Source organism: Triturus cristatus, chromosome 11, assembly GCF_964204655.1.
Source record: "Triturus cristatus chromosome 11, aTriCri1.1, whole genome shotgun sequence".
NCBI lineage: Eukaryota > Metazoa > Chordata > Amphibia > Caudata > Salamandridae > Triturus > Triturus cristatus.
The window spans coordinates 51,934,185-51,959,090 of NC_140594.1; the positions used below are offsets into that span (position 1 = coordinate 51,934,185).

Genomic DNA, 24,906 nt, shown 5'->3' on the forward strand with positions numbered 1-24,906 from the left:
CAGAGCCACCGTATCTGCACCTCTGGTCACCACGAATGTTGTATACAATGCCCAGAAGTTTTTAGGTCTATTATTTGGCGGTAACATGTCACTAAAATTTCCAGTTTGGGTACTACAAAATAGCATGTCTCTTGACCACTGAGCCAGTGTAGGATGAGGTCCTCGCAACCAGCATATCGCCACACATCGCTTTGCTAATAAGCCCATATCTATTAGTCTTCTTTTCGCCTTGGGGATAGTTTTGAAGTACCCAAGCAAAGCGAGCTTCGGATCCGGCGTCAACGACAGTTCCGTAACTCAGTTCAGTTCTGCAAAAATCTGTCCCCAGAAATGAGCTATCCCCGGACATATCCAGGCCAAATGGAAAAAGTCAGCAGTCTGGGCATTTCACCTATCACATGTAGACTCTTCTCTCAAGCCATATCTATAAAGCCGCTCCGGGGTATAATAAACCCTATTGAGGAATTTAAAATGTATTAGTCTATGTATGACACTGCCCCCTTATCCGTACAAGGCGTTAGCCATCGGCACCAGTCAAGCCGGGCTACAGAAGAATATAGTCTAACTCCTGCCTGTAGTTGCAATAAGTAATGCTGGGCCACAGTTCTATCGTCTTCAGCACTTCTCGGTCCTTTTTCTTCAGATAGGTGAATCTGAGTTCCTATGTCAGGGGGTCATCTACATACTAAATTGGGGTTACTACATCCCCCAAACCACCACTGTGTGGAGTGGGCATAACCCTCTCAAGTAATTCCACCGAAAACAAGATGGTGTAACCCTTCTTTCGTGGAGCACATCCGGTAGCCTACCTTAGGGGTGTGACTAGCCTGGTGGTGCAAAACACCTACGTGTGTAGCTAATTTCTCACCTGCCCTGTTGCTAAATGAGCTTCAGCGCAGGGGGTGGCATCTCTCAGCCAAATCTGGGTGAAGCCGGGGTCGCATATCAAAGACGTAAGGGACTTTGAAGTGTGGAAAGCTGGTTCTGTATATACTATACCAAAATAAGGTATGGCGTGCAGAGTCCAGTGGATCCCCAAAGGTAGGCAGAGGTAAAAGTAGATAATACCTTACTATCTATTTATGGTGTTGTGGGAGAGCAGTAAGGCTGTAGGAGAGGGTAGTGTTAAGCATTTATTGTACACACAAAGGCAAGAAATAACGTCACACACTCAAAGACTGAACTCAGACCAATTGTTTTTATCAAAAATATTACTTTGTTGTATTTTTATTTATTTAACCAAGAGGACTTGGTACAAGTAAATATGAAATTACTTTTCAAGACAGATTGTTAAAAAGCAAGGTGGATGAACAATGACTTTTCTTACAAGTTTGTAAAAATGTGTAAATACAGTTATATCCTTTTAGATTACTTTTTCTACTGAGTGCGATATGCCTATATATCGCATTGGGACATTTCCTGGATAAAAGGTGAGTAAAACAGTTTTTCACAAAACACAGTTTCTGAGGTTACCATACATAACACACTCAACACAGAAGTTTTTCAAAGGAAAACAGTCTATGCAATCCTATGGAGAAAAATTGGGTTATTGTTTTACAGGTAAGTAAACGTTCTTGAGTGTAAGGTTCCTGGGGTTAAAACAAGGGTTTGCCCAGGATCAAGGATTCTCTCAAAAAGACTCGTCCTCCCGTAATGTTATGGGGGCCACCCGACATGGTAACTATCATGTCGGCAATGTGGGCCAGCAGCAGCAAACAGGATTGAGGACGAGTCTACTTGTACGGTACATACAGGACAAGAATTGTGTGCTATCCGGACCACATTTCCCACAATGCACAGTCTCATTCGAGCTTCCCATTGGTGGGTGTGCAATATGAAAATTGCGAAGTGGGTTCAGCGTTTGCACACACTGTCTCCGTTCGAGCCTCTGAAGAGAAGCATATGGAGCTTCGAAACGCGTCAGGGAATTCCATTACGGAGCGGCTTCTACAAGCGGATTCTCGTCCCTGCCTATCAAAAATAAAGCTGCTGATCGAGTTCTACTCACCAGGTGGACAACCTTTGGAGCAGTGTATATATATATATATAAATATATATATATCCTCACATGTAATATAATGCACTCTGCCTTTTATTGGCATGGCACACGGCGAGTGTGGCGTGTCGTGTTTTCAAATGGTTTGCCCCCATGCCACTCAGTCTGCAATGGCAGCCTGCATGCAATTTGTATGAGGGTATCTTAGGCTGGCATAATGCACACTGCAGCCTTTCGGTGCCCTCTTTAGTACCATGCCCTGGGTACCAAGAGCACCCCTTACTAGGAACTTACAGGGTTGCTAAAGTGTGTGCTAATTGTGTTACAATTAGACCGTTTTACCTTGTTTTTAGGGAAAGAGCACTGGCACTGGCGCCTGGTTAGCAGGGACTCAGTGCACATCAGTCACAAAACCTCTATAACAGTGGCAAGAAGTGGGAGTGACCAATAAAAAGAAAAAAAGTACTTTCCTACAATGTGTCCCAGAATAGTACTTCTACTATGATTAGAATGCTACCGCAGGCATAGGACCATGCAATGGCAGTCCCCACACTCTAAAGTTTGAGAAGAAAAGCTCCAACTCTAGGAGTGCTTTGGAACTAATGGAAAGCCTCTGCAAGGGTCATTGCTATGAGGCTCAAGGAAACTCAGGAAAACTTCCTTCTGCAGACCACAAACATGCTCTGAAAGTGTTGGTCGTACCCCTGATCTTCTGGAGCACCACAGAGAAGAATTTAATATGTAAATTGGGCCCCACAGGGGCACAAGGGGTGCTCCCAACACCCTTTGATTAGGCAGCCTTGTACCACATTTTTCTGGTGCAGGGAAACCATACACAATCGGGCACCCTGATGGTGGTTTTCGTTGGGTTCTTGGCAGGGCAAACCACAAGGCCCCAGCAACCCTAGCACGCCTTTGTTACCTGGCGTAGGAGCCAGATTCAAGCTCTTCAGCTCCCTCCTCAGGCGGGAGCCAGCAATGCTCTTCTCAGCTCCTGCCCAGAAGAGCAAAGCAAAGCTGCTGGTTTTTAACTCCCACCTGGAGAAGGGAGCAAATAGTCCTCTCTAGCCCATACTGGCTGAGGGCAGGAGGCAGCATGCCAGGCGCTCCACTCCCCAGACATGGGCACAGGGGGCAGGCAACGCGCCCAGCATTGTCTTCCCCTTCTATGTTCCAGGTGGTGAAACCAATAACTGCAGAAGGAACACTGATATAAGTCTTTGTCCGCATACAGAGTATTACATACTTAGATTCGGCACTGTACATGGACAAACACACACATGGGCGGGGGAGGGAAGTTGCTCCTATCGTTAAGACTAACCGTTCTGATTAACATTCAACCGAGTATGTACTTGTGAAATATGCTAACACAGTTGAGGTAATGATGGCCGATGTTAGACACTATACTCAAAACCCACCAATGGCACATATTTTTTTCTATAATGAGGTGGGCAGAGTCCATTAATTGGGTGGGAGGGATAAAATACAATGTAACTAGCACTGGTGGCTATCTGGTCACTTACGGCAATACTGTATATGTTTTCCTTCCATTCCCACAGCAGGCGATTTATGTATGCTGTTAATGTTATTCAAGTCAAGTGCACCAAAATGAACGATATGCAATAAAGATATTACAAAAAAAATTTATTCACTGAGCAATATCAGAAGTTTTAGAAACCAACATGGTTTTGAAGTCAAAAACGAAATAAATAAAACTCACTGAGAAAACGACTGACTGGAAACCTGAGAGCCGTTACCCCAAGCACCTGTGGCACATGCAAAACAATGATGCCTTTGTGGGAACCGTGTACTTCAATTTATATGGCGGCACTAACATGGCTGCACCGATCAAATCCTGAAAAGAAGCACTGAAAAATATCTTGATCCAGTTTGACATTTGGAGACATTTATAAAGATGAGAAATTGCTGGGGAAAAGTACTGATTAAAATAAATCTGTTACCTATGCTTCCTCAAGCTCTTCTTCATTCTACTACAGATGAGAACAACACCCTCGCCCATGCATTGAAGATAAAAATGATAAAGGCCAAATGCTGAGCTCAACTCACGCAGCTCGTTTCCAGAGCATAATCAACTTGTCATCACCACCAGACGCCAAATAGACTCCGCTGTTTGACCACCGTACACAGTTGACACAGGCTGGAATGAAAACACAGAAGCAAGGTTGGTATTGGTGGATTGCAACAAGACTCAGAGCAACACTTCCTGTAAACAGAAAGCATTAATACACTATGTATAGATTTCTAAACTTAGACAGGGTTGGCCATGTCAGGATTCTACATGTGTGTCCCACTATGTTCAGATCTCTCCTGGGAGGCCCAACTACTAAACTACCTTGCTGGTGAGAGACAGGAGAATGAGACTTTCTTTTCTATGGGTTTGTTTGGATTACAGAAATGCCAGGTTTATGAATAGTTGCTGTTTTATGGACGGATACGCTGTTTTTAGGGTTTCTCGGTATCAACAAAGAAATAATGGGAGCCACTGTAACACCTACACACAAGAACAAGTGTCTTAGTAGATGTAAGTTGTTTCAACAAGAGTTTGGAGGAATTAGAAAATACCCCTGCATGCGGCCTACACTGTGAACTAGCGACACAGGGTTCCATTCCAGACAACCTTTGTGTTCTTTTTACATTATCTTACCAAGTGAAATATAATAATGATTAGCAGAAAAGGGTCAAAAGTGAAAGCTAAGTATGGGAATACGGGAGGTGAGCAATGGTTTGCGTTTTGAATAAGTTGGCATTCTTTGCTAAAATCTTTGTTACAAAGAAACATGCTCCGTTAGCTCTGCACACTGAATACAGAGTGCATCTTACAAACACCAAAAAGGTATTGAGTCACGATGTTGCGATGAGCGACACTAGGTAAAGGCTCCGTTATTTCCTTTCTGTCCCATCCTTCTGTGCACAAAGCAGACTGCTCTCTTTCACTTGGAGCAGTGCCAGAGAGGAGGCTATTTTATCTAAGGGCTCTGTGGGAAAACGTGGGAGCAAGATCAATTTCAAGTGAGCAATAGAAGGGGTGGGGGTCAAAATATGAAACTGACACTAACAGCAAATTTGAGGAGAGAAGACAGGAGGTGATCACATCATTTCAAAATCGTATCGCCCAACATGCCATATAGAACGCTGCTCAACAGCACTTTGGGGATTGCTATAGAGAGATGGGTTGCAAATGAGATTGCAATTTGCAATGTGACCTATGTACTGACAGGTACCTTTACAAAAACTGTCCAGGGTTAGCAAAAAGACCTGCCAAATTAATGTTCATTGAACAGGTCTGAATGTGCGATCGCTGCCAGCTTTCGTAATGGCTGACCAATATGATTCCCATAGAGAAAGATGCCCCCTTCCAAAGCAGATACTACCCTCTTTTAGGTCTTAATCTCTGATCAATGGTTTGCGACCACTACTGCGGTCGCAAACCATTGGTAGATCCCTTTCCAAATGGCAGCTAGGTGAGGGATGCCAATTTCACACCCCGTCCTCTTAGAGATTTGGGTAGGATCTTTTACAAGACTAACAGACTTTTACGGCTCCTAAAAGTGCTTTTGTAAACAGTTAAAAGGTATTTCGCAAATCACAGGCTTTGCAGCTACCAAAAACCTTGGTACATCAGACATAACCATTAGAATACTGCAATATTCTTGTGGGACTGAAAGGCGTGTTTTAGCTTATGAAAAAAACCAATACATCATCAAAACACTAAATGATACTGTAATGATTAATAAAATATCTTCTGTCTCCAGAGAATAGACCAGTGACCGCTAATTCCTGGCAGGTCTGTTCGGCTTCCAATAAATATTAACTCTCTCTTGACCTGGCAGTGTACTTATATATCTAACCTTATGGAATCGTGTTACTTTATTGGTGAAGCGGAGGCATAGAAAAACCATTCCTTGTTCCGGTATGATAGTTTTTTAATAAAAGCAGTTTGAAAACTTCATGGGGTGTCTGATGAAACCAATATTCTAGTTGCCCTGCAGCCTTGCACCCGCGTCTTTGGACCTAGAGGTGTATCAACATAGCTGAGGGCACCTACCCAAGTGATTGTCCATCTGGCAAAGCATCTTGGGAACACTTTCATTCTTTTCAGCATCTTCTTTGAGGACCGGTGGCATGTTCCAGATGACAACCTTTCCAGAATCTTGTCCTGAAAGTTAATAAACAAAACCAACCTCTTTAATTTTTAATGTCTGGTATTTCTTAACATGAGAACATAGAAACTTCCCCTTACATCATATCACACTCTGGGAATAACCTCAACTCCTGAATTCCCCTTTTACATTATCCGGATGATGAGTGAAGCCCACTGTGCCACAGACTTACAACCCTGTGTTTCAAGTCTGGCCTCTTGCTCCAATTGTAAATAACTTTGAACGTGAGCCCTGTGAGACAGCCATGATGCACCCTGGGCACATGTCCATATCCTACATGCATTATGGCATTGGCCTTTCTAGCTCAAAGCTGACCCAACTCTAATTCAATCAGGATGCTGCTGCTCAGCTTTTTCACCAGCTATCTGATACACTCCCAGTGACTGCACTGGGTGACGCTCTTTCTACCAGTTAGGAAAACCCAAGGTGGCCCTCCGTAGCAACCCTACCTTTAACTGCCCACATAAAGTCCTTCACACTTCAGTCTTTTCAGTAAATAGGAAATGCAGCAAATGGGAAATCCAGCACAAATACTGGTGCTCAGGATAATGATGGTGTCCAGTTTCACAGTTCTTAACCATCTCACACTTCCACAGTCCCACCAGCATTCACCATGTATTTCACCCTACCAGTTGATGTACTGGGTAACTTTACAGAAATCATGTATTAACCACCTGAATCAACCCTGTCATTGTACCAGGTGACCCTCTGTCCAACCCATTCACTAACCACTTTACGCTCCCCCAGTCAATCCATTGGACGACTCGCTGCTCAAACTATTCACGAACCATCCCTAGTCCTTATACTTGGTGATCGACCATTCACTACGCATTTCACCCACCCACAGTTGCTGCGGTGAGTCTTTACACTGTCATCACCCCAAGAAGTCCCGCTCAGCTTCAATTACTTAAATTCTACGTCCAAAACACCTTTAACACTTTGAGTTGCATTCACCACATCCAGATCGCCTGCTGCGCTCTTCCTGTTTCAGCCTTATACAGTCTCTTCCATTTTTCAAATAAAGATTACTTGATCTCATTACATTCCGTTCCTCAATACTGAAGACATGCCAAGCTCTTATTTTACAGTTAGTAACTAACCTCATCACATCAATAGTTCAGTCTTCAACATCAAAGAACCTCGAGTTTCCTTCATTCTTGCCTTAGTGCACTTAGGACTGATTTCTCACTCCCAGAACTGGGGACTGCTTGGAGACTGCTCTCCAACAGTACACCTGTCTGAATCTGCGGACTGTTTACAAATTACTTTTTGAACAACGAGTGGGCCACAAAATGTACCTTTTGTTAAGTAAATGTTTTGATAGTTGTTTTTTGTTTAGACAGAGACAATTTACAAAAGAGATGACAACACTACACATTAATAAAGTGGCAGTGCTCCTAAAAATATTCCCCAGAAGCAGCGATGCTCATAAGCATTCTTTAATGAAGCAACACTGTTCCGAAAGCTTCTTTAACACAGCAATTGCCCTTCAAAAAATATTCCAGAACAGTAACAAGCCACTCAAAACATTCTGTAATGCAGAGATACTCTAGAGGTGGTAGTTGTGGTGGCGGAGTGGTGCTTAGTTTTTATGACCATTACCATACATCCGGTCGCTTTTGTTTCATTAGTAATAATGGTTGTAAATGTCTCCCTCTTTCTCACCATAAAAGTGGACATTTATCGGTCTCTCTGGTTTTAATTCCGTAACACCTAGTTCACTGAATGCTGGCAACAAGGTTCCTTTACTCCAAACATACCTTACGTAATTGGAGACTGCACTGGTTGCTTCGGTAACAAAAACAATAAGGAGATGTGTAGCCTGATAGTTCACAAAATGAATGCTTGATTTATGCTCTATGTGAAATTGAGGGAACATAAAGAGTAGTCTCTGGCTTTTCACACGTACACCGTCACAAACATAAACCTAGAATGGACAGTGATAGGACCAGAATATTTGCCAAAACACGATTCACCATATTTCTAAGAGGTATTTAAAAAACGGATTGAGGCCCTACTTGCTGGAGAAGGTGTGGGGAGGAGGGCAAGCTGGTGCATCTACTATGGGAGTGTAAAGAACTGGCTGTCACTGGCCCAGAATTCTGGATGAAATAGACCAGCAGTTTGAAACCCAGATCCCAAGATTTCCGGCTTATGTAGGGCTGGGGCTGCCCAACCCACTAAAGTTCCCTCTGAAGTTCTGCAAAGGGAAGCAGATGGGCTTAGCACTGGGGGCAGCACTTCAGAATATCTCATCGCATTGGGGGACGTAAACAATATCCTCGCACATGGGGTGGTTGCATAGACATTGGCACATTCTGGGGATGGAACTGATACAAAGCTCCCTCATGAACTTTGCATCGGGATTTGGGGAAGTTTGGCGACCAATAGTGTCCATTTTGTCCACCTAATTTAACGACATCACATGCCCAAAGTACCTCCGCCTCTTTCGACTCACAACACCTGTAGAGTTGAGCAATAGACTGAATCTGATTATTGAAATCGCTCTGACCACTAGTTGAAGCGGGAATGGGCAGCGGGCACACTAGTTCGCGGGGGTGGGGGGGTTTGTTGGAACACAGTTTAGCTATTGCTGCGTAATATGGCCTTTCTTGTCACACTGTAGTACGTATTCGATCTGAGGCACACCTCGCACAGTTCAGAGGGATGCTGTCAGATCGCTCCGACACAGAGAATACCAACCAAAATGCAGCATATGTCCAATTGTAGGTCACAATGCACAGTACAAGGGGGTGTTAAGACGTGCATCTTTACCAAAAGGGTGAATAAGAGCTCAGTTGCACCTAAAAAGCAGATTTTCAGGACTTGCGCCAGCTATTGCGACTCTAAGGTTCATTGGGCTCTTGCATGGCCAGCATGGCACAGGTCATCTGTATGCTTTATACTCCATAGACCCTGGACCATCCAATGCTTCGACCTGTTGAACGCAGCCGGCCCAGCAAGGGTTGTAGGTGGCATGCTTTGTATTAAACCCATACAGGTAGACTAGTCATGGGGCTGTTATCTGCTTTCATGATTTTGATGTATCCGACCCGCAGGGTTGTAGGCAATGATGCATTGTATTACTATGTGACGTGTACTGCTAATAATAAAAAATGATTTAATCCTAAAAACCGGATTGAGAAAGCTGCAAAAGGCTTGGTTTACATCTTTCTCCAAGGAGAGTGGAACTGTCCTCTCCTGAAGGCAGAAACCCTACAAAACTGGCCTCACCCCTGATAACGTAGCCTATAACCATGACTTTATAAATGAGCCAACACTGAAATATGGAGGACAAAGTGGCCAAATGTTAATGACCCAAGGACAGAGTTCGCATTCTGCGAATCACTATATCATGGCATCTTGTCAAAGGGTCCAAGGGTAAAATCCATAGGGGTCTATTCGGCCACCACAGCAAAATTGGAGTCAAGGGTCATCCTCCTATTATGTTTTGATATTGTTTCTTGTAGAGCACACACCTTCCCTTCAATTTTCTCAGAATTTGTGAAACTAAGAAAACGGCAGCCTCCAATATATGGTCACTTTCCATATGGCATGCTGGGAAATTTTTAGTATTGTTTTATTGAAAACTTGGTGATTTATATTAATTGTAATACCAAGTGGAAGTGCTGGCCATCTCTTTGTGGCATGTACGGAGATCTCCTTGACCGCTACTTTGCTCACCTGAACTTTAGAACTAAATGGTGAATTCCTTACTACGGTCATCCTAATGAAGAAGACTGGCTCGTCCAACCACAGTATATACCAATGCTACAGAACTGGCTACATTGAAGAAATGTCCCAAATGTCAACCCCCATCGCTACGTCCTCAATCACCCAATACATCCTGCAAGATGCTAACCCCGGGAGGGTGGTGTTGCCATTACACTTGAAAATAGAGGAGCTTCAGAGGAATGAACCAGAGACCTTATCCCTTTATACAGGGAATGAAGGTGTTTTATATCCCCCAAACCCTGGGCCTTTGTTGTCGACTTTACTAAAAACACAGTGCTGCGCGCCAGTCTCTTTATTATACAAGACAAATAAGTCTTCTGTCTCAGCAAAGAGTCGAATGCATCCTAAACCAGTTGAACTTCATCCAATTTAGCTTGTATTGCTCCTGTTTCTTGGTTTTTTGGAAAGGGCATAACCAAAATCCTGTCTGTTATAGTTTTCGAAGCACATGGATTGGATATCGTGCTTGGCTATATGGACAGATCCCTCCTGATAAACACTAAGAGTCAGAGAATTAACACCTCGTCCGGGATCCATTTGTGCCGGTTGACACAAAATAATATGAGTTCTGCAATAGCATTCAAGGCAGCCATTATGAAATGCCCGAGACATATGGTAGGCCAAAGAACATGTAGCCAGAGTGGTGTTCATAGATCAATGATTTGTGCAGAGTCGAGGCAGGTGATGACTAGTGCTCATGTACCTGCTATTTAACAGCTTAGATGGTACGTTTTTGGGCCCATCCAAAAATAGTGTATTTATAAACACAGCAGTCATTTATATGATTGACACCCGATTGTTTTCAAGATCATATAACAAGTATCTACTATGATGTCTTGCCATTAAATATTAGATATTTTTTCTTTGTTTTTATTTGCAGCACATTAAAAATTAAGTTCTTAAAAGAGAAACCAGGAAACCACACTTTACAAAGCCTACAATCTGCTCATCAAAACTGATGGTGAACTCCAATTATGATGCTAAATTGGAGAAAGACGGAACTTGTCGTCATCGCCGACATTCGATAACACCAGATACAGGATTAGGTACACAAACCTAATGGAGAACAACGGACTTCACAATTCATCAACAGTGTGAAATCCTTTGGATTCCACCATGACTACATCAGCTTCAAAACACAAATCCCACGCAAATGCAAGACATTCTGCCATCAATAACTAATATTCTATTGAGCAAAATTGTTCATTCCACATGATAACGTTGGAGCACCCATATGAGCACGAGTTACATCTCACCTTGATGAAGTCAACACCATACTTGCTGATATTCAAGAGCTCGCCTATCCCCCTTAAAAAGTGTCTTTCATGCTACAGCATGAAGCTAAAAGGCTGGAAAAATAACATTTGCACTCAGAGATCCACATTAGCTTCAATGCCTCTTGCATCCTCTTTTAGCCCTGTTGCATCACTCATTATGCAGTAAAGAGTGGTATTCCATCCTACTTGACATCCAAAATCAAGACTACAGGAAGGCTCCAGATTAGAGATCAGGGAATTTGGAAATCAGATTAGACACCAGGCATTCTCCTATTACAGGCTGGATGTAAGTAATGCCGGCCCAGTTAAAAACTATGCTAAGCACCATCTATCCATCCTCCACTTCAGAAAAGATTTGATATAAATCCACATGCTTACAGAGAACCACAGGATATACAAGAGCACACTGGAAATCCACTGGGCCCATAATGGCAGCAGATCCACACTAATACTATGTCAACATGATCTACAGAAAAGTGTGATTTGGAATTATGGAGAAATTCATAAGATATAAGGTAGTGATGTGAAAATGAGGCCGCAGGAAATGTCGTCAAAAATATTGAACACTTGACTCCAAAGAGACAAAGCCTTCAACATCTATAAACTAATCTGTCCAATTTACACCCCAAAAGATGAGAACAGCGAAGGTTAGGAAGATGCCTTTGAAAATACAATGTCCCCTCAGTAGCAATAAACAAAGAAAGGCATTTACAGAAGTAGGTGTAGACCTGTTATTGTCTTTATTCAGTGAAAAATGAACATGACATTGTATAGACACCACTGAAAACGACCTGAATGAAACTGTGGACAACGCTAGTGCCGCAAGACTCTAAGAGCAGGTTGAGCATGTTAGATCACAGAGCTCGTTACGGTCTGCTTGGAAGATGACAATCCTTACCAAAAATTAATGTATTTATTTATTTCATGGTTTTATATAGCGGGGACTAGAACCCTGGGGTTATAAGAGTGCTTTACAAAGAAAGCTGTAGGTAATACAAATCATTTAAAGAGCATTGTAACCACAGAGCGTGCAGAAAGCCCAAACTATAGTAGCATAAGAGAATGGAAAGTATAGTAACATGACTGAGTTCACTTAAGAGAGTGGGAGATACTTCTGAGAGAACAGGCTGTGTTTCAGGATAGAGTAGCAACTGAGGATGCAATAAGTTCCTAAAACAATAAATGACTCAGAGGGGAGATCCGGTGAAGTAGGACAGGCCCAATTACAGGAGGATGGCAGGTGTTCACTTCTAGCGTATCCTTTAATGATCCAAAATAAACGGTGTTGTTTTTTTTTCCAATAAGGAGGCATTAGATTTTTAGGTCGAGCCTGCACAGCACTTGTGCTCTCACTTGCAAGAAATAGTGTTGCGTTGTCCTAAATTGTTTCATATACCATGCCATGAGTGATGTAATATGGGAGGTCATAAGCAGTGGTTTTCATTTAGTTCAAAATGTAAATGTTACCACTGACATATTCACCTAACCATAACGTTACTTTAACCTTTGTTTTTTCAGTTAATTTCAAAGGTTTTTTTTTTTTTTTTTTTTAAACAAAAACAGTTCTATTTATCAGACCTAACTACAAAATTACTTTAACCTTGGTCTTTTTCAGTGAATTTTTATTGATTTTTTAACATAAAGTAATATTTTATTACAATACATGAAGCCAAACCCCCAGCCACGCAAAGCATTGGACTGTGCACGTGGGGAGTTGGCCTCAGGGCCTGGCCCTGGGTCAAACCCCCCATTATTCAAGGCTCGAGATTGGGGAGGGGTATTACCTCCCACCCCTGCCTTTTTTGGCATATTTCGGCGCGAGTGTGGGATCCCCGGGGAACACAATGTCTCAGGGAGTGGGCCAGCACCCCCCTCCCCTTATTTACTATATTGAGCGGTGGTTCATGGGGTCCACGGGCCAGAAGCTGCCTTAGGAGGGGGCTGTGCATCAGACAACTTCATTCGCATTCCATTGTAGAACACGAGACGTGTGCCACTCTTAGGGCAGCACTTCCTCAGGTAGCTGGCCCACTGGTGTGGCCTCTGGTGGTCCTCTACTTAGGGGCCACAATGGTGGACACCTAATTTATCCTTCTCCTTAACAGAATTTCTGAGAAGGAGCTCTGGTATAATCTTCTTAAAGAATCTTGATGACCGTTCCTGGTTTCGATTAGATCTTTTTCGCAAATCCAAGATGGCGGCAGTAGTTGCTGATGTAACTTCCTGCTCTGGAAGTTTATAAGGGGTGGGTTTCTTTTTCCCTTGCATTGCAACAACACTTCTCACTCCTGCTGGTGTGTGTCTGTGCTTCTGTTGCCTACTCTTCTGCTAGATCTCTGCTCCTGTCCGGTACTTCTCTCCTGTTGGGGTCTTCCTTCTCGCCTGTGTTCCTGTTGGAACACTGTGTGCTAGGTTGTTCGGTGGTAGAGTTGTGGCGTAATATAACTTGTAAACATGCTGCGCAGCAGCTGCACTGCTGTACAACATAGTTACAAGACATTGACAAACCCAATAGGTCTTCCCTAGGCGAGACCTATTGGCTTTAGCAATGCTTATTTTTCCATAGGAACTTTAGACAAAGCTACAGCCCAAACCGCTGAACGGATTTATATCAAATTTGGTAGAAGCTAGCTCCTGGTCCAGAAAGAGTGCTTTTTAGGACACAGCCCACAGTTTGGTAAGGACATTTTGAGGACGTTCAGAAAGTTGACCTAGGAATCCATTCCACCTGTTGCTTACCATCGGCTTTGTGGTTTGTAACTCACATTTTCTGGCTTTCTATTTGCTGACTGTAGGAAGCTGGTTCTGCCTCAAATATCGCTCCCGGGTTATTTGAGGCAGGAACATACCTTCCTTCAGTTTAGGAAGAAACTTAAAACCTTTTTATTCCCCAGAATTTAGTGTGTTAAAACAATGTAACGCGAACTAGCCCTGGGCTCACTTTTTGCCAAAAAGCGCTGGGATGCCTACGGGTAGCCATGCGCTATACAAGTGATTTTACAATTACAATTACAATCATTGGGTGGTACTACCGCGCACAGAGTACAGGGGGTCCCCAAAACTATACAGGGATCAATGTAAAACCCAAAGTGCTCTATTAGTGGTAGGGTTGGAGAGCAGCCTTAGGCGTAACACAGAGGAGAGGAATACATTTATTGCACAACAGTGGTCAATAATGTACACACATTGGAGGGGACTTCAATGCAACTATAGATGGCACCCTAGATCGCCATCCGGCGAAGGCGCCCGTGCCGGGCACATCTCGCTTTGGAAGCTTTCTGGAGGCACTTGGACTATCCGATGTATGGAGATGGCACCATCCCACGACACGGTAATTTACCTTCCACTCTGGGGTACACCGCAGCCTATCCAGAATAGATTACTTCCTAGCTTCAGCGGATTGCCTGAAACACGTTGACAATTTAGAGATAAGGCCCAGAGGGATCTCTGACCACTCCCCGGTGCAGATGACGTACACATACCATCATACAACTAGGCGCCATACCTACCCCATTTACCTTACAGGTCCCAGAGATCAAGAAGGCTGTGATTACGGCGACAAAACACTACTTTCAGGAGAATGCTCTGTCGGTAGACTCCCCGACTACTCTGTGGGAGGCATATAAAACTGTCCTCAGGGGACAGGCCATAGTTTCGATCGCAGGGCATAAACGGGAGAAACAGCGGGAACTACATGATATAGATCTGGAGTTGCATGACGCTGAGGCCCAACACACCGACGCCCCAACGCCAGATACAGCCCAGAAATTACATCTTAAACAGCAAGAAAACAGGGGATACCTTGAAGGCATGACCAGGTCGCGTCTAACAGCCACACAACATAAGATATATGAAACTGGGGATAAAGCCGGAAAACTTCTAGCATGGCTAGATAAACGGGAGCAGGGTAATAAATGGATAGCGAGAATCCGGACGAGGGAGGGTGTAAGGAGGCAGAGGACGCGGCACAGCGGAAGTCCAGCACCACGGGCGACGACGAAGAAACACCGGAAACAGCCTGCGGTCTAGTCGCGCTGGGGAGGCGTGACGATAGCAGGCATCAGCGTATTGAAAAGCAGCAAGGCGGACCCAGGAAGTTGGGCAGGAGCAGCGCGGAGAAGGAGCCCAGACGAAGAGAGATAACGGCGGAACCACGGTCGACAAGAGGAGAAGAGACCAACGCGTGTGGGAGAGACGGAGGGACAGTCGGCGAGACCCAGAGGAGAGCGGAACCCAAGACGTCAGGAGAATCCGGAGAAAGACCTGCGGAGGACGTAATCCAAGCGGAAACAGAGTACACCGCATCCAAGCCCGGCGGTCTGCAGGAGGGAGAAGACGCCCCGGGTCCAGCTGCCGCGGCCCGGTTCCCGGGTCGTGGCCTCAGGCAAGTGCCATTAAGAGGGTCGTTTTGGTGGGGCTGTTGGGGCGCCAGGGTGTAATCACAAGGAGAGCATAGCACTAAGTCGGACAACCCTCACGACCCTTGCACCTCTACCACTTCCTCCCTGCTCCCGATAGTTTCCTTTCCCTCACGACCGATTGGTGAAGGTGGCACAAAGAACCCCTAACAGAGTATAGAGCCTAACCAGGGCGTATCTTTCTTTTTTCCTTTCTTCCTGGCTTCCCCGGTTCTTGGACCCCCTGGAGCCCCTGGAGAGAGAACGGAAGCGGGAAGGAGTGACAGGAAGACCAGGATAAACCCAAGGACGAGAGGCATTAGGGGAATTAATCCCCTCCATACTCTAAGAGACGAACTGGCTTTCTGAAGTGAAGGCTATTCCTTATTCAGTTATTGAGTTTATTGACACTGTGACGCGTAATAAACAGTATCTACCTGAAACGTCCCTGACACTGCCTGGTCTCTATTCACCCGCTTAGACTACCCACAGGCCTTTCCTACAGAGGGACAAATCACAACGGATCCACACACAATAGTGCACACACTGGCGCACCATTTTCAGCAGGTGTACGAGTCGTCTTCTGAGATGACGCCGGAGATAGTGCTGTCTCATATACAGGATATTGCCATGCCTAAGCTCACTCCGGAGGCGGCCCTCACGATGGAGGCGGACCTCACGGTAGAGGAGCTGCAAGTAGCGATTGGCTCATTGCAATCTGGCAAAGCAATGGGACCAAACGGCATACCGGTTGAACTCTATAAAAAAGTGGTGGGGACCATTGCCCCGTTACACATGTACACCGACTGCTTGAAGATAGGCGAGTTACCACCAGATCAGCGAACGGCCACGATAGTGGCAATACCCAAACCAGGCAAACCTGCTGAGGACTGCACCTCGTACCGCCCGATATTGTTGACTAATGCAGAGGCTAAAATCTTGGCAAAGCTACTGGCAATTAGACTAACGCCGCATTTGTTGACCCTGATCCATCCGGATTTATGCCAGGCAGAAGTACGGCATTGAACCTGAGGCGCTTGCACGGAGTAATGGCTCATATCCCATATCTCCAAGAACCGGCGGTTATACTCTCCTTGGACGCGAGAATGGCGTTTGATATGGTGGAATGGCCATTTTTATTTGCAGTCCTTTGTCACCTGGGCTTCGGCCCTAAATTTTGTGCATGGGTCCGCCTTTTATACACCAAACCAGTGGCGCACGTTACGGCTAATGGGCACATCTCTAATGACTTTCCTCTAGCGCGGGGCACACGCCAGGGCTGCCCCCTATCCCCGCTGCGCTTTGCCCTGGTACTGGAGCTGTTGGCGGCATGGATCAGGTGGGAGCCAATGATAAGAGGACTCAGGTGGGCAGAAGGATGGGAGGACCGCATCTCTCTGTATGCCGACAACATTTATTATATATGGCCTCCCCCAGACGTTCCATACTGGTCCTCCTCAATATATGCGAGCTCTTCGGACGGGCGTCCGGGTACACCATTAACTGGTCCAAATCTACCCTATATGTGCTATGCGGCCCCCCACCACAACTCCCTACAGATTGCCCGCTCCAGATCACGGTTGACACGTTTAAATATTTAGGTATCTATGTCACGGCCAACCCTGATGACTTCTTCAAAAGAAACCTGATGCCTCCACTGGAGCGTCTAAAAAGGGATACAGCACACTGGGGGTTGTTACCGCTGACTCTTCTAGGGAAGGCAGCGCTTTTTAAAATGATGGCACTTCCTCGCTTCTTATATGTGTTGGAAAATGCCCCGTTCCCGGTACCTCCAAGCTATTTTAAAACAATTGCAGCCCAGGTTTCCAACCTAATGTGGTAAAACAAACCGGCACGTATAGCACAGGCCAAGTTGGTTCGGGGGTGGTACGATGGGGGGCTAGCGCTTCCAAATATACAATTATATCACTGGGCGGCGCAATTGAAGGTGATTAATCAGTGGGTGCACGTAGCACAGGCAGATCCTGCATTTAAGGCTGACATATTTCTATTAGGAACAGGAAGTATGCTGTCCCCCCTTTATAATAAGAAGCAAACTCGAACATTAATAGGGCCCACGAAACATACGGTTACCGTATGGCATGCAGCACAGGCAAAGCTGGGCTGGCACGGGGTCATAACCCAACTCACTCCTTTATGGGACACGGGGAAGCTAGGACGACTTAGGAACAGTAAGGGCTTTGATCAATGAGATGCCATCGGCATATCCACGGTGGGGGACATGTGGCATAAGGGGGGAGTGGCCACCTTCGAGCGCCTCCAGCAACAGTATGAGTTAGCGCCCTCTGAAATCTATTGTTACACACAGATAAAGCATGCACTGACAACGGCCCTGCAGTCCCGGAAGCCTCCCCTCTGGAGGATAGGGTACTGACAGACTACATGCATAAGCGGGCCACGTCATTCACTTACCGTAAGTTAGTTAACAACCTACCGGACCCCACGACGCCACTTGGGGACCAATGGACCCGCGACGTAGGTGACCTGGATGATACAGCATGGCAGGAGGCATTGTCCTCACCAAGAGAAGTGGGTATAACCGAGACTCAAATTGGTACAGCTCAAAATTTTGCACCGAATCTATTACACCAGATACACCATGTTTAAGATAGGTAGAGCCTCGCACCCGTATTGTGGGGAGGAGGGTACCTTTTATCATACCATATGGCAATGCCCGATGATTAGGGTCTATTGGGTGAAAGTGATGAGAACGATTTCGCAGGCGGGGGAGGTGTCCCTCTTACCAGAGCCCAAGAGTTGTCTATTAAATGTATGGAAACCAAATGACCTAACACATTCAGCGCAAGACTGGGCAACACTGGGGATAATGATGGCCAAACGCAACATAGCGCAGAAGTGGGAGGCGGTGGAGGTACCGTCGATTAACACATGATGTAAAGATAGGGACACGGCCATGGTAGCAGAGAGAAGAGTTTTCATTAACCGCGGCTGCCCCCAGAAATGGAGCAAGATCTGGGGGGCGTGGAATAAATGTAGGGGTAACATCTGTGACCCGCCAAGAGAACAGGGGGATGAGAGCCTTGACGGGGACCAGTAGGGCGGGAGGAGGATACACAATGAGAAATGCTGGGTATGATGTTGTTATATTGCACTTCATCATGGCAATGTACTGGGATTGTGATCTGCTGTATGTTAATATGTATGTCCACCATATGGGAAACCTCTGCCTTAAAGCTGTTAAGTTTGATAAAATAAAAAGATTTAAAAAAAAAAAAATAATGTACACACGACTAAAGAATGAGATCCAGACCAATTTTATAAAATTATACTTTGTACTTTATTTCAAGACCCCGGTCTTCGTAATCAGGTAAGTACGTTTTTAATTAAAAATACTTTTCACTTTGAAAAATCGACACTTAGATTTCACACAGTTCAATATTATCCTAGGGGGAAAACCATGTTGAGGTTATACAGGTAAGTGTTTAACTTGCAATCTCAGTATTCAGAGCCAAAAGTCAGCAAGGGCCAGGGGTCAGATAAGTACCAAAACTGCACCACCAGCGGCACAGGGACGGCTGGGTGCAGACGTAAAATTCAGAGTTTGACCCAATGCTTTCCAATAGAGACAATGGGTGCCTGGAGCCACACTGCTTGCAGGTAAGTAAATAGGTTGCAGGGGCCAAGCTTTGGGGGGTATCACAAGCACAGGGTGGCCCACAAAGCAGCATCAAACATACACCAGCAGCGGCACAGGGGCTACAAGGTAGGGGGCAAATGCAACATCGGGGACCCAATGCTTTAGATGGAAAAGAGGCTGCAGGCGTGGCACGGATGTTGTAGGAGGGAGATCAACGACAGCAGAGTTAAGTTGGGGTGTCGAGTGCAGAGTAGGCTGGGGACAGGGATTGGCCTCGATCCGGAGTCTTTGGAGTCGGTTTCTTTTGGACAGGTCCCTGTCCGTGGGAGATTGGAGTCTTTTTCGGAGGCAACAGTCCTCCCAGGGGTTTCAGAGGTCGTTGTTGCAAGACAGGTCACAGAGTCGTTGAAGCTGGACACTGGCCAATGGGGCTGGTGCCAAGGCAGTTGTCGTCTTCTGGTTTCTGCTGCAGGGTGACTTCTTTCTTTTTAGGTCGCCACAAATCTGAGTGCCAGGTCTGGGGGAGCCACCTATATACTAAATTTAGGAGGTATTTTAGGAGGTTAGCAGGTAGGGTCATTGGGCACCTTACCTGGGGTGACTACACCCTCTATTATGCCACCCTCATGTGGGAGAGGGCATAGACCTAGTCCCGATTGGAGGGGCCCCCCTCATCTTCATGATGGTGGGGACTAACAGCTGTGTTTCACCTCTCATCCCCCCAAGAAGTGGGCACACATATCTTTTAGAATTTTCCCACCGGTTTTTCTGTCCAAAGTGGGGGTGTAAACCAGGGGCTGCCATTTGCTGCTAGCAACAGAGAATGGGGGTCGCATTACGAAGGCAGCAGGCCTTTGCTGCTTCCCTCTTCAAGCACTGGCCCATCTTGGAGGAGGAGGCATGACACCTATGCCCAATATGTGCATTGTTTCTGGTCCCAGAGAGCAGGGGCTCTCTACACAGGGGTCCAGAAACATGCCTGGTGGTGGATGACTGCCTACAGCTGTTCAGAGACCACACAAGAGTTGGTAGGGATTGAGCAGGCACCTCTGAGGTTCCCTCTGGGTACATGATACAATAAATCCCACACTGGCATCTGTGTGGATTTACTGAGGGAAGCAATTTGGTACCAAACACTCCTATATTCAGTGGAGGCATCATGGTGCTGTGGAACTCTAGTTGTTGAGTTCCCAGACCATGTACTTTGTATGGCTTCACTGGCACTTACAATATTCAGAAATGGTCTCCCAATATTGTACGGACATATCTGCTCATATAGATATGCCATTACCTGTAGTATAGTGCAACCTGCCTTAGGGCTGCAAGGCCTGCTAGAGGGTTAACTTACCTAGGCCGTCATGCAGTGCTAGCTAGCATGGCAACGAGGAAGGGTGCAATGTCGACTTGGTTGTTTTCTCCCTCACACGTGCATGCAAGCTGCAAGGGCAGTGGCATGGTCCTAGTGAGGGGGTCCCAAGGGTCACTATTTAGCTCCTAGGCCCCAAGTACCCAGGGTAACGTACTAAGTGTGAGAAAGTGCCATCTTTCTTACATGGTATGCCCCCACTTTTTGCTGAATTGCTGATGTACTTTGCCTGAGTGTGCCAGGGGCTCCTGCCAATCAGGTACCCAGGGCCTGTGTTCCTTCCCTAAAACTGCATTGAAGCCTAAACCCAATTGGCATCTCTGGCCACATATCAGCCCCTGGTAAATGGTACCCTAGGTACCCAGGGCCCTGTGACCAGAGAATGCCCCTAAGGGCTGCAGCACTTACTGTGCCACCCTTAGAGGCCCTGTACCCTGACAAACACACACTGCCTTTGCAGGCTGAGTGTCTTGGTGCAGACCAAAACAGAGTCGACATGGCACACATCCCTGTGTGCCATGCCAACAAACACACTGCCCTGGCATACCTCAGTCACCCCTCTAGCTGGGTGTCCTATGCCAGTGGTGTGGGTACAGGTGCATAAGCCCTGTACCCCTACAGTACCCAGGTCCATTCCTGGGCACTGTAAGTGCAGTGCTGCCATTAAGAGTATATGGTGCTGGGAGATAGTCATCACGAACTCCACAGCACCATGATGGCTACACTGAAGACTGAGAAGTTTTGATATCAAACTTCTCAGCACATTGAACTCACACTGATGCCAGTGTGGGATTTAATGTAAAATGCACGACAGAGGGCATCTTAGAGATGCCCCCTGAACCTAACCTACAATCCACGTCATGTCTGAGAGGCTGCCTAGGCTGCCACCCAGCAGACATGTTGCTGGACCCCTGGGTAGAGAGCCATCTGCTCTCGTGGGCCTGCAACAATGCACATCCTGGGTGAGGTGCTAGGCCTCCTCCCCCAGGATGGGCAGGGGAAGCTTCAAAGGCAGGCCGCCTTTGTGAGCTTCTCCAGGCCACTTGCTGTACTCAGCAACTGGCCCCCACAGGTTCTGACCCCCACTCTGGCGGGAAAACCCAAGTGAGGAAAGGGGGAGTGCCAGCCTCTGACAACCCCCCCCTCAGGTGGGGGAGGCGAGGTGAAGCACAACTCCGGCCTCTCGCAATCTTGAGGATGGGGAGCCCTACCCAATCAGGGTTAGGCTCCTGACCCCTCCCACAGGGGAGTGGCAGGATAGGGGGTTTACCCACCCCAGGGAGGGGACCCGTTGGTCCCTGAGCTTTCCCCAACTGTAACGCCCCTAAATTTAGTATTTAGGGGCACCCTGAACCTTCCTTCCTCAGACCCCGATTCCGAAACAAGAAGAAGAACTAGAAGAAAGAAGACCTGCCGTGCATCTGCTAAAAAGAGGACGACACCAACTGACTTGGCCCCAGCCCTACAGGCCTGTCGACACTCGAACCTGCTCCTGCTAAACCCCGGCATCTCCAGTGGTCAGCAACCTCAAAAACCCCGGAGGACCTGACTGCCTTGCTCCTCTAAAAGACTGGGACTCCCACGAGCAGGGGTTCTGCTCAAACAAGCAACAACCCCTGCTGCCAAGCCAGGAACCACGAATCCAGCACACTCTGCACCCGCCGAGGTCGGCCTGTGCCTGAGTGAACAAAGACCACGAGGACGTCTCCCCGGCGACTGTGACCAAGAATCCAGCACCCAAGGACCCTCCTTAACGCTCTTGACGACGCCTGCAGCCTCAACTCCAGGGACCCCCCCCCCCCCCAACCGCGACCAGCAGAGGGTAAGATTTCCCGATGCCAAAAGACACCCCTGCACCCGGTGCCCTGCGGTCCCCTGTGCCCAACTCCTGGGTGCCTACCTAACCTACAGCTCCCCAACTTACCTCTCGAAGTGGTGGTCGCACCTGAAGAATCTCCGTCCCCGAGCTTGCAGCCTTCAGCTTTCCCATTGAAATACATTGAGTGCCCGACGGCTCAAAAGCACCCTGCACCCAGCCGCCCGAGTGCCCCTGGAAGTGCAGCATCTGTCCTATCCTACTTCCCCACTTGCCCTGTGTGAGTGACCAGGAGCTCAGCTCCCACAGTCGCGTGGCCTGCCTGCTAGCAGTCACCAACCAAAGGCCCCTCCATAGGGTAACATTGACTGGTTTTCCAAGTGTCGAGTTTTGAAACTTTGAAATATTCACTAAAAATCACCCGATCAACGAAAACGAAATTACTCACCTGTTATCAGGAGAGACTCCAGTGCTGGATCTTTGTGCCCAGCACTGACCCTACAAACCAATTACAACCGTGATTTTCCGATAACCAAACTTTCCTCCATAGGATAAAATTGCCTGGTTTTTGCCAGAAATTCTTCTAAGGTGCCAATTACGATCCGGTAAAAAAATTCCCGTACGACTCGTATCCGGTCTTTTTACCGTATGAATCGTACAAGTGCCGTACAAACTGGCAATCACGATTCGCACGGTAAAAAGCCCATACGAGTCGCATTGGGAATGATTCCCCACACGTCCTCGGGTCGGAAAAAGTGTCCGACACGTCCTCGGACGAGTTACCGTACAAATGTGAAAAGCGAAGTCCGACCGGGGAATCACGATCCGTCCCGGGTGTCCGATAGTACAACCGTATGGTTAAAAGTCCGCACCGAACTCCAATAGCAACCATGGAGACATCCAAACAGGTGCCCGGTACGCGCCGTACCCCCCCCCAGCCCCCGCATGTACGCGCCGTACCCCCCCCAGCCCCCGCATGTACGCGCCGTACCCCCCGTGTATGTACACCCGAGTACGTGTCGAACCCCCCGTGTATGTACACCCGAGTACGTGTCGAACCCCCCCCCGTGTACGTACACCCGAGTACGTGTCGAACCCCCCCGTGTACGTACACCCGAGTACGTGTCGAACCCCCCCGTGTATGTACACCCGAGTACGTGTCGAACCCCCCGTGTACGTACACCCGAGTACGTGTCGAACCCCACCGTGTACGTACACCCGAGTACGTGTCGAACCCCCCCCCGTGTATGTACACCCGAGTACGTGTCGAACCCCCCCGTGTATGTACACCCGAGTACGTGTCGAACCCCCCCATGTATGTACACCCGAGTACGTGTCGAACCCCCCCGTGTACGTACACCCGAGTACGTGTCGAACCCCCCCGTGTACGTACACCCGAGTACGTGTCGAACCCCCGTGTATGTATACCCGAGTACGTGTCGAACCCCCCGTGTATGTACACCCGAGTACGTGTCGAACCCCCCCCGTGTACGTACACCCGAGTACATGTCGAACCCCCCCCGTGTACGTACACCCGAGTACGTGTCGAACCCCCCCGTGTACGTACACCCGAGTACGTGTCGAACCCCCCCGTGTATGTACACCCGTGTACGTTCGAGTCGTACCCCCACCCGACACGTACTCGGGTGTACATACACGGGGGGTACGGCGCATACACGCGGGGGCTGGGGGGGGTACGGCGCGTACATGCGGGGGCTGGGGGGGGGTACGGCGCGTACATGCGGGGGCTGGGGGGGGGTACGGCGCGTACATGCGGGGGCTGGGGGGGTACGGCGCGTACATGCGGGGGCTGGGGGGGTACGGCGCGTACATGCGGGGGCTGGGGGGGTACGGCGCGTACATGCGGGGGCTGGGGGGGTACGGCGCGTACATGCGGGGGCTGGGGGGGGTACGGCGCGTACATGCGGGGGCTGGGGGGGTACGGCGCGTACATGCGGGGGCTGGGGGGGTACGGCGCGTACATGCGGGGGCTGGGGGGGGGGGGGTTCGGCGCGTACATGCGGGGGCTGGGGGGGGGGTACGGCGCTTACCGGACCACCTACTCTGGTCGTTTCGCGCCGTACTTCGCATTTCCGACACTTTTTGGGTGCCGTAAAAATATTGCCGTCCGGAATGCTGTTGGTTCGAATCGTAATTCCTGGGTCGTGAAACGCTGCCTGGAAGCGTCCCGACGTCACGTCGCAGCATTCCCGGATCACATTCGTATGCATATTTTCGTCGGTCGGTGTTTTTTACGATTCGTACGGAAATGGTGTTTCCGTGCGAATCGTAATTCCATGTTTGTAATGTTTTACGACCGGGTACGAGTCGGACGGAGAATACGCTCCGACCGACGGTTCGTACCCGGTTTTTACCGGATCGTAATCGGCACCTAAGTGTCGATTTTTGAAAAGTACAAATATTCCTTAAAAATCGCCTGTGTAACAAAAACGATTTCTTTCAACTGTTTACAGGAGATGCACCAGGGCTGAATCCAGGATCCAGCCCCGAGTAAGACA

At 47.5% G+C, this 24,906-nt stretch overlaps 1 protein-coding gene across 1 annotated transcript in view; it reads right to left on the reverse strand.

The window, feature by feature from the left end:
• Positions 1–24,906, reverse strand: part of HIRA (histone cell cycle regulator) — a 424,028-nt gene that overhangs the window by 338,090 nt on the left and 61,032 nt on the right. Inside the window, exons 3-4 of the mRNA XM_085632815.1 lie at positions 6,063–6,173; positions 4,064–4,154 (exon numbers count right to left, since the gene is read on the reverse strand). Coding sequence (XP_085488941.1) covers positions 4,064–4,154; positions 6,063–6,173 — 202 coding nt within the window. The remainder of the gene's footprint in view (positions 1–4,063; positions 4,155–6,062; positions 6,174–24,906) is intronic.